The sequence below is a fragment of the Sinocyclocheilus grahami genome, unplaced genomic scaffold (assembly GCF_001515645.1).
Source record: "Sinocyclocheilus grahami isolate Dianchi unplaced genomic scaffold, SAMN03320097.WGS_v1.1 scaffold460.1, whole genome shotgun sequence".
In the NCBI taxonomy this organism is placed as follows: Eukaryota; Metazoa; Chordata; class Actinopteri; order Cypriniformes; family Cyprinidae; genus Sinocyclocheilus; species Sinocyclocheilus grahami.
Genome location: NW_015505639.1, coordinates 211,159 through 221,988, shown reverse-complemented (window position 1 = coordinate 221,988; position 10,830 = coordinate 211,159). Strand labels below are relative to the sequence as shown.

At 34.5% G+C, this 10,830-nt stretch overlaps 1 protein-coding gene and 1 long non-coding RNA gene across 2 annotated transcripts in view; both read right to left on the bottom strand.

Moving 5' to 3' along the window:
* LOC107552897 (uncharacterized) overlaps positions 1 to 3,674 on the bottom strand; it is a 39,863-nt gene extending 36,189 nt beyond the window's left edge. The window contains exon 1 of the long non-coding RNA XR_001604910.1: positions 3,604 to 3,674. This is a non-coding gene — a long non-coding RNA (uncharacterized lncRNA). The remainder of the gene's footprint in view (positions 1 to 3,603) is intronic.
* An 863-nt stretch (positions 3,675 to 4,537) lies between these two features.
* The window catches only part of LOC107552866 (1-phosphatidylinositol 4,5-bisphosphate phosphodiesterase beta-1-like), a 19,729-nt gene continuing 13,436 nt past the window's right edge, over positions 4,538 to 10,830 (bottom strand). Inside the window, exon 3 of the mRNA XM_016234904.1 lies at positions 4,538 to 4,696. Within this exon, the coding sequence (XP_016090390.1) occupies positions 4,538 to 4,696 (159 nt within the window). The remainder of the gene's footprint in view (positions 4,697 to 10,830) is intronic.

Below are 10,830 nucleotides of genomic sequence, written 5' to 3'. Positions count from 1 at the left end.
TAAAAAATTTTTTATATATATTTTTTTATATATATATATATATGTATATATATATATATATATATATATATATATAGCTTGATATTTACAGTATATTTGTCCTGAAATTACCACCATATATGCATTAAAAAAGCACCCAAACAAAACAAAAAGGCCTATATAAATCATGATGGTGGTGATTCACAATATTGGTTAATTTTTATAACTTTAACTAAATAATAGATTGAGCAAACATTCAATATCACTCAGCCCTGCCACAAACAACCAATTATTTATCCAAAACAGCAGCCGGTGAGAGCAGCATTTCTCCAGCAGCTTCATGCATGACGTTTTATTGTGTGCTGAGTTGCTCAATCGATCATCAGAATCATCATGTCTCACTCTCTCTCACTCATACAGTGTCTGTGGAAATGGCTTCGACCTCTACATCCAAGGGTGGATGGACGGTTTGTTGTGGCTCGTGGATGCCTTCATAACGCACCGCTACAAGATTTATTCAGTTGCTTTGACACCAGTACACTGCGTTTCCCAGAATCACTCTCAATCATGACACTGAGTCAGAGCACACTCGCTCCGAGAAGATGCTTTATATCACAGTGCAGAGAGAGAGAGAGACTGCAGGATTCACTCTGACCACCACTGTACAAGATTATGAAGAGAAATCAACAAATAATAACACATTTAGACTGATAATCAGACTAACCAGCAACGGCAAACAACAGGTGAAGTAAATGCACTTGAAAGTGAATGTTAAAATGCAGTTTTATATAAATGTATTTTTTATATAAAATTTTCTTATTGCTTTCTTTCAATTTTGGGATAATCAAGGATCTATGAGTATAAAATACCAGTAACTGGAACTGGAAACTACATCTAGACCACCTATAATGGATGCAAAAGTTAATATATTGTTAAATTTTGGTTGCATGATCAACCACTTTCACAAACCCTTGCCTTTTTCCTTTGCTTTTTTTAAACGGTGTGTGTTGAACAGCAAACAACAGGTAAAGTAAAAGTGCTTGAAAATTACTGCTAAAAATGACAAAAATTCCAACAAACATGCTTTATTTTATTTTTAAAAGTTGAATAAATAATAATAATAAAACAAATTTAAATGACTTCTTTGTTTTTATCTTTTTAAATTATTTCTAATTATTATATCTAATTATTTCTTATTTTTACTTTTTTTTTTTAAACTGTTGAACAGGAAACAACAGGTTCAGTAAATGTGCTTTAAAAAAGAAATAATAATATTATAAAACAAGCCTGTTTTCTTTATTAAAAAACAATATAAAATAAATTCTTTATTATTTTTATATTATAAAGTATTTATGAAAATTACAATATTTTCATATTTCCTTGTTTTAATTTTGGAATAAAACCTAAGTATCTATGAACATAAAATACAAGTAACTGAAACTGGAAACCATAGACCACCGGATGCAAAAGATTACATTTTGATTTCATGATCAACCACTTTCACAAAGCCTTTTTCCTCCACATCCGTGTGATGCACCAGTCACATAGAAATCAATGAATTCGCAGAATAAACTCAATACTAAAACAGACGTGCTGCTAACATCCGCTGTGGCGTAACACGACACGACTCTTCACTGCGTTTGTGCATTTCATTTGGCACCAGTGTCATTCTCTCATTTCACAGACACAAATAACGTCCATGAGCGTCAGGAAAGAGTTCACCTGGGAGACCCGCAGCCCACGGGCTCCATATTTAGACCACAGCAGTCCAGATATAGCGTGATGTCTGTCTGCGGCCATTCCACACCAGATTGCACAGACCATTACCCTCATAGAGAGATGCTTATCACCCACAAGAGCTATTAACCTATATAGGGCCTGGGAAACAGAGCACACTGCCGTAGTAATAGCTAAAACCTCCTTTACACAAGGACATGCTTATAAATGGATGCAAGCCAATGAAGGAGAACGGATAGACCACCATCTCTAACAGTGACGCCCATCTTTCCCAGTATTTTTCTCATTCATTTACTCCACAGGCATCTCAAAAATCTCCTCAGTGAGTTATAAGACAGACCAACCATCTCTAAGATGAACCAAAACACTAAAATATTTGATTTTTGAAGGATTAAAAGATAAAGGCGACCTAACTAACAAAAATATGTTCTAAGAACATTCTGCTAACATTCCCATTAAGTTATGAACATGTTATTTCTCGGAACATTCAATACGTCCAGTGTTTTTAATGTTTAAAAAACTTTTTTTTTCTTGGTTTTTCGAACGCTATAGACCAATTTCAGTGTTTGCAAACAGTGATGACGGTTTTTTGTGGCCTATCTGGTGGCAGAAAATGACAGTTTTAACATAGCAGTCTATTCAAGCCATGGAATAAAAGAATAACAAATTTAATTTTGAGTTTATATTTCCAAATTCTGACTTTTTTCTTGCAATTCCGAGATTATAGCTCATAATTCTGGTAAGAAAAATCAATTCGCCATTCTTTCTTTTTAGTTTATAATCCCACACTTCCGGCTTTTCTTCCTCAGAATTGACAAACTTGCAATTGTTGAGTTGAATCAAGTTATAAAGTCCGAACTAGGAGATATAAACTTGCATTTGCAAGAAAAAAAGTCAGAATTGTGAAATAAAATAGTTAAATGTTATAGGTTTAAATAGTATTTCATGCATGTATTTCAACTGTAGGGCTAATACAATATGTCCCCTATATGAATATTATATAGACCTATTGTTTAAATCAAATGTATGCTTTAAATGTAGGGTAATCATAGCAGGTTTCATTCATACTCTGTCCATTTAAACGTTTGCTTTTAGCTTCAAATGACATCTTTGACGACAGTATTATATACAAATTATTTGCATTCCGATTCTGACATCCAAAGGCACAACAATCAATTTTTTCTATTATTCCATGGATTTCACCCGTTTCCCTCCACTTGTTCCCAGTGTTTTTATACCACCACAATGCGCGCGCAGCTGCAAGTGACGTAACTGTGACGTCTACTCCTAATTGGTCTATAAGGGAACATTCCGTTTGACCATTTTCAAACTTTATGGAAATGTTACTTTTGAATGTTCTCTGAACATTCCGAAACAAGTAATAACATTTAAAAAATGTCAGACGAACAAAACAACATTCCATGAGCAATGTATAACGTTTTTCCAATTGAACTAATGTTCTATTCATGATACTGAAAGAACGTGTGTTCATAACTTTGATAGAACCTTGGCAGAACGTTAGCCAAACATTATTCAAATGCTACCTAGAAGAACAAAAATTTGCAGTAAACGGTACACTCCAGTGTTTATAATTATGACAATACAATACATACCAGTATGTGATATCAAGCAGCATAACGATCTTTGGTAGGCATACCGCTAAACTTAACTGGAAACTTCGCACAGTCATGTTACAAAATGGCGTTACGCGTCCGTTCTTAACGTTAAAAATGAGGTGGATTGCTTGACTTGACTACATAAGATTCATGAGTGTGGATGAACTTTCCTTTTCTTGCTTTAAAATATGTTGGAACCAGTATTGGTTGGCATATTGTTTGGGCCTGGATGCATTCGTCTGGTTGGGTGCATTGAATACAGCAGTCCTACCTTTGGCGTTTTGGTGCATTTCCCCGTTCTTGCATCTTTGATGTAGGTGATGTCCAATAGATCCGTTTCCTGAAAGAGGGAGGGGCAGATTTTATGCCACAGCTCACAAAAACAATTTCATTCTGTTGAACTGAATCAATATGATGTTAAATATCACAAAAGCCATTCAGACATCACACGAGGTAACAGCACGGGAAACGTTGACAGAGAAAACAATGACGGAAAATCAAGAATAAATAATTAAACAGACTTAAAACATAGTGACTAATTCCCACACGCAGATCCAGATCAAAGAATTAACCGCAAGGCTCTCGTTAAAATACCCTGGTAAGGAAATGATGCAGGGCCAGAGCGCCGCATTATTTGCGTCTGCAGTGTGTAATGGACATGCTGATGGATATGCTTTCTGACAGCTGCAGCAGAAACCAAAGCTGACGGCATTCTGCTGGCACGACCAAGCTACAACTGAGCTGGAAAAAAAACAAAGAGGCATTTGCTCTTTATACTCATTTATGCAACACAGCAATGATTGGAGGGTAAAAATAGAATATCATTTTTATGATGGTAAAGCCTGAATGTCCTCATGTACTCCACAAACAACTTCTAACATTTGTCAACTTGACATGTGACGGTGCCCTGTAATGTGACTCTATCATACTCTAAAAACTAAACCACATTTGTCGGATTCCTTTGTGCATTTCTCAGGTAATATCAATGGTATGACCTATTTGAGATTTGGCCGAGATTACAACAACAGCGTTAACATACACATATATTGAATTGTTTGATCAAAATTATTCCTAGGGACAATTTAGTAGTCACTGGACATTGGTAGGGACATGTCCCAAGTGTATCTACTAAATTCTACATCCTTGGCACAATATCACCAACTACATAAGATTCATGAGTGTGGATGAACTTTCCTTTTCTTGCTTTAAAATATGTTGGAACCAGTATTGGTTGGCATATTGTTTGGGCCTGGATGCATTCGTCTGGTTGGGTGCATTGAATACAGCAGTCCTACCTTTGGCGTTTTGGTGCATTTCCCCGTTCTTGCATCTTTGATGTAGGTGATGTCCAATAGATCCGTTTCCTGAAAGAGGGAGGGGCAGATTTTATGCCACAGCTCACAAAAACAATTTCATTCTGTTGAACTGAATCAATATGATGTTAAATATCACAAAAGCCATTCAGACATCACACGAGGTAACAGCACGGGAAACGTTGACAGAGAAAACAATGACGGAAAATCAAGAATAAATAATTAAACAGACTTAAAACATAGTGACTAATTCCCACACGCAGATCCAGATCAAAGAATTAACCGCAAGGCTCTCGTTAAAATACCCTGGTAAGGAAATGATGCAGGGCCAGAGCGCCGCATTATTTGCGTCTGCAGTGTGTAATGGACATGCTGATGGATATGCTTTCTGACAGCTGCAGCAGAAACCAAAGCTGACGGCATTCTGCTGGCACGACCAAGCTACAACTGAGCTGGAAAAAAAACAAAGAGGCATTTGCTCTTTATACTCATTTATGCAACACAGCAATGATTGGAGGGTAAAAATAGAATATCATTTTTATGATGGTAAAGCCTGAATGTCCTCATGTACTCCACAAACAACTTCTAACATTTGTCAACTTGACATGTGACGGTGCCCTGTAATGTGACTCTATCATACTCTAAAAACTAAACCACATTTGTCGGATTCCTTTGTGCATTTCTCAGGTAATATCAATGGTATGAGCTATTTGAGATTTGGCCGAGATTACAACAACAGCGTTAACATACACATATATTGAATTGTTTGATCAAAATTATTCCTAGGGACAATTTAGTAGTCACTGGACATTGGTAGGGACATGTCCCAAGTGTATCTACTAAATTCTACATCCTTGGCACAATATCACCAGTAGCTTTGTCTGTTGTTGTTCCATCAGCGAAAAGAGTTCAAAACAAATACAACAGTGTGTCTGAGAAAATCACTGTAGTGGTGTTTTGTTTCGGGATGGTCCAGCGAGTCAGTTGAGTGAACAATTCAATGACTCCCTCATAAGTTTCTTTTGTGCCTGCATGAATCTAAATGGTTTAACAAATCACTTAAATGAATGATTCACTGACTAAATCAGTGTTTTGAACAAATCGGTTGATTGAATCATTAAATTATTCACTTATAAAGAACTGCGGCGCCACCTACTGGCGTAACGATGCAACTTGCAGAAAGAATTACTGAAAAATACACACACAAACTGCCTGGAAGAAAGAGATATATTTTATAAAACATATATTACACATATTATTTCTCTTTTAAATCTGCACATTATTGGCCTTTTAAAAAATCCACATCTGTGATTAAACAAACACTTTCTATAAGGATAAATTGGCACAAAACAACCAATTATAGTTTCACAAAATTAATCAATTTTCATTATTGCTATAGTATACTTCTCTTCCTTTCTAGACATTTTGGATGGGCTACAATCCCCAGCCCTCGCTGACACACTTCTGTGAACGCGATTATATAAAGACATCCAGGATGTCATTTGTTCAGAGCTTTGACCTAAAACACTAACACAGGAAATGAATGATTCACTGACTAAATCAGTGTTTTGAACAAATCGGTTGATTGAATCATTAAATTATTCACTTATAAAGAACTGCGGCGCCACCTACTGGCGTAACGATGCAACTTGCAGAAATAATTACTGAAAAATACACACACAAACTGCCTGGAAGAAAGAGATATATTTTATAAAACATATATTACACATTATTTCTCTTTTAAATCTGCACATTATTGGCCTTTTAAAAAATCCACATCTGTGATTAAACAAACACTTTCTATAAGGATAAATTGGCACAAAACAACCAATTATAGTTTCACAAAATTAATCAATTTTCATTATTGCTATAGTATACTTCTCTTCCTTTCTAGACATTTTGGATGGGCTACAATCCCCAGCCCTCGCTGACACACTTCTGTGAACGCGATTATATAAAGACATCCAGGATGTCATTTGTTCAGAGCTTTGACCTAAAACACTAACACAGGACAAGAAACACGTCTCCTTTAATATTCACAAGGCCACAAGGTCATTTCCAACTCAACTCGCATTTAGCCTACTAACTTTGAAATCAAAACATGCAGAAATGACATTGACGAGAAACCAAACAATGCAAATGTGCGCATTTTCTGAACATGTGAAGGTCCCTGCATGCGTGCAACTGCGATGCAGTGCAGTTGCTATTTTTTCGATATAGTTTCCCTATTATATGACTATGATATAATATTTATTATAATTGCAAGTGTGTGCCAAGGCTGTCTGAATAATGAAAGCAGCTCTCACACAAACGGTTCATCTATGAAAACCTGCGTATGGTGGCGGGAGCTTCACCAGCGCCATGGCAACAGGGGATGGAGGTGGTCTGTGACGGGGAGTCGGGCTAAAGCAATATGAAGACAGGCACCAGGAACCCTTGAAATCAGCTTGCAGAAGACGTCACCAGCGAGCTCAGACTCCGCTTCTGAAAATCCATTGAGACTACATGATCAAATATCTGTTAGTTCAGCAGAGCAAACCGCACTCTATTGACTCTCCATCCACAGAAAACTCACAAACCTGCTACAATATTCAATAATGGAGCCGCTTGTAAGTGACTGCGATGATTTGCTCAACTCTCGCTGGCGACAATCTGGCCTGCAGTGCTGCTAAATATAGAAACGCACGTATTGATTCAAATATACTCTTGGTTTGCATAACAATACAGGATGCTATTATATTACTATTGGCCAGAGGCGCCTGTGCTGGAATTCTGAGCGTATTTTATGGACAGGAAAAACTGTCAGGTTTGCTTTCATTGACTGACAAGTAGATTGTTATCCGAGTAAAATAAAACAGGGTGAATCTCACAAAACCTGTACAGAATGAGCCCAAGCCATATTTCATCCCAAAAATACAGTAAAAGGTAAGAAATTATACTTTGTATTCTTCTTCTTTTTTTTTTTTTTAAGTTCTATTTTAGGGTCATTAAGATTATATTGCATTGTGATGCACATTTTAGTATATAGTGTGATCATGTACAAAACAAAGGCAGAATAACAAATACTACCATAAATACTTAAAAAATAAATACATGGGAGGGGGGGATAAAACAAATTAAACAAATTAAAATAAGGGGGGAAAGGCAGAATCAGGGTTATTACTTATAACTAAAGTTAAACTGAAAAAAAAAATTCAACTTATATAAAGAAAAAAATCTGAAAAACAACAAAATTACAAAAAAAAAATAAAAAGGAAAAACTGATTCAAAATATTAATAAAAACTATAATAGTATTGTATCTCAATAATACTACAAAAATTAAAAAACACTGGGCAGGATAACAAACACTACACCATAAATATTTAACTATTTAAATTTAACTTAAGTATTTATGGTTGCATTTTTTTATTCTTGTTATTCTTTTCTCTTTTTTTAATTAAAAAATGTGCCTAATCTTTAAAAAAAATGAGGTAAGCATTTATATTTTGCTTTTAAAAAAACAAAGCCCATTTTAGGACTATTACTATTTCATTTCATTGTGATTTTGTTTTTAATTGTGTGATTCTACTCATATATATATTTTTTTTTTTTCATTATATTTAAAGGGAAACGTGACTTGGAAATGCTTTTGTTTCAGTCAATATCAATATCTATACGCACAGTCACTGAACCTGATAACTGAATGCAGTTTAGGTGTCCCGAGCCCTTCGGAGTCCCTCACAATTAGCAGCGTTTTATTCAATACCATGTGGTATCTGAAGATTGAGTCACTCAGATGAATATTATTCTGATGTTACTCATTGCTGCTTTCACAAACTGACATGAGAAATCACATGCTAAAGTTTGCTGGAATACACTCGCACTCGACTGAATCATAATTGATTCTCTAACATAAAAGGGCAAGAGCAGAGGCTGTTATATCCTGCCAAATCCACATTCAATGACCTCACTTCCTGTTGAGTTTACTCTCAAAGCATGTCCAGGTCACACTTTACCTTGAATACAATTAAAATATAAAACTTTTAATTTTATCTAGTTGCCAAGGCAACATTTCTCATTTAAAATTTAGTTTAACTTAATGTACTAAAATAACTCAAACTAAAACTGATTAAAAAACTATATCAACATAGATATAAAAACAAAAACACAACAAAACTGTAAATATAAAAAGAAAACCTGATTCAAAATATTAATAAAAACTATAATGTTATCCCAATGATCCTAAAACAACAACATTTACAAGAAAATACTATTCCATTGTTTCTACTTCAAAATGTCATGCTTACTTTAATGTGTTACATGCAGTTTCTTTGCAATTATGAAATTTACTCGCAATGTTTGAGTGAAAATTGTTTCAAAATGAATCATACACCGAGTTTTTTTTTTCCGTTTACGTCTTGAAAACAAACAAACAAATAAATAAATCAGTCAATAAATACAAAATACTATTTAGGTTCATCAAAAGAGGTGAATTAAGATGTAAAATAAACAAGTGCAAAGTATTTTTCAATATTCTTTTACTCAAAATCAATGTCATGGCAGATGAGCTCTTCATGTTCTGGTTTTATCAGCTCAATGGCCTTCATTTGCCATAATAAGATACGACTGTGCTTTCTGACGCTTTCTGAAAGGCAGAATGAACTGATGCTGTCATACCAAACATGTTTGTGATTCTTGTGTAATCATATACAGCAATGCTGTATGCTTTTAATACAGTGTGACGTCTGCTCTGCTCTTCACCCACACTTATCTCCATCAGATCATTTCAGCACAATTACTATTGAGCACAATCTATTAGATGCTGTTTATCAGATCAGCAGCTACATCAGTCAAGATCAACACTGAATGAACAGTATGCCTTTATTTTCATGTTTAGAATATTAAGGCAGACACAAAAAGTGAAGGACAGACTCTGGAACAGTTCAAATGAAAAATCATCCATACTTGGATGAAAATCGCTCATGTAAAGTGGGACATCTCTCTGAGCCAGACTCTGAGGCGATGTGAGCATTTGGCTGTCGGTGCTCCATCTGGACAAAAGACTCAACCTCATTCCCTCCGGACAGACTTTGGAAAGTGACACCACACTAGATAAAACGAACTGTTTTGTTCTGATGAAATGTATATCTAATGTCTTGTTTTAATGCTCAGGACACTTGAGCTTAAGGGTGAAGAGATACATTTTTAATGTCAAAAATACTTTTAACGTCATTGGCAGGTTAGTCTCAACGTCAGGAAATCCCACGGACCAGTGTTATTATCGTCAACTAAAACTAAAAACACTAAAATATATTTATGTTAATTGAAATAAATTCAATGTTACATTTTATAAATAAAAATAATCAATTTAATGTTAATTTAATACAATAGAATATTAAAAACATATTAGAGAAATATTCATTTGCGTTTATTTCCAAATAGTTGCAAAGTCAAAAAAAAAGAAAGAAATTGCATTAAGTTTAAGTACTAAATGAAGAAATAAAAAATTTAATAAAAACTATTAAAAACTAAAAAGACACACTCTAAAAAATGCTGGGTTAAATACAACCCAGTGCTGGGTAAAATAGGGACAAACCCAGCAATTGGGTTGTTTTGACCCAGCGGTTGGGTTAAATGTTTAACCCAACCTTCTGGTAGTAACCCAACCGCTGGGTCAAAACAACCCAATTGCTGGGTTTGTCCCTATTTTACCCAGCACTGGGTTGTATTTAACCCAGCATTTTTTAGAGTGCATATTTCATCAAAACAACAACAAAAACACTGCAACAAAATTACTAAAACATTAACTAAAATTTGAATGTAAAATACATAAATAAAAATTACATTTAGTGTTAATTTAAATCAATTAAATGAGATAGAATATTAAAAAACGTATTAGAGAGATATAAAAAAAACTTTTCAATTAGTTGCAAAGGCAAAATTCCTCATTTTCATTTAGTTTAAGTACTAAATGAAGAAAAAAATTAAATAAAGGTTTATAAAAACTAAATAGACCTTAGTCAAGACAACAAACTAAATTAAAGCTTTAATTAAAATGAAAAATATATAAATACAAATGAAATTCTAATAAATAGTAAGGTGGTATAGCAATAATACTAGAATAACAGTGCAATGGACAACCCGATCAGCAAACACTGCACACAAAACTGGGACGCACTTGTGAAAAAAAAAAGTTTTTTTTTTT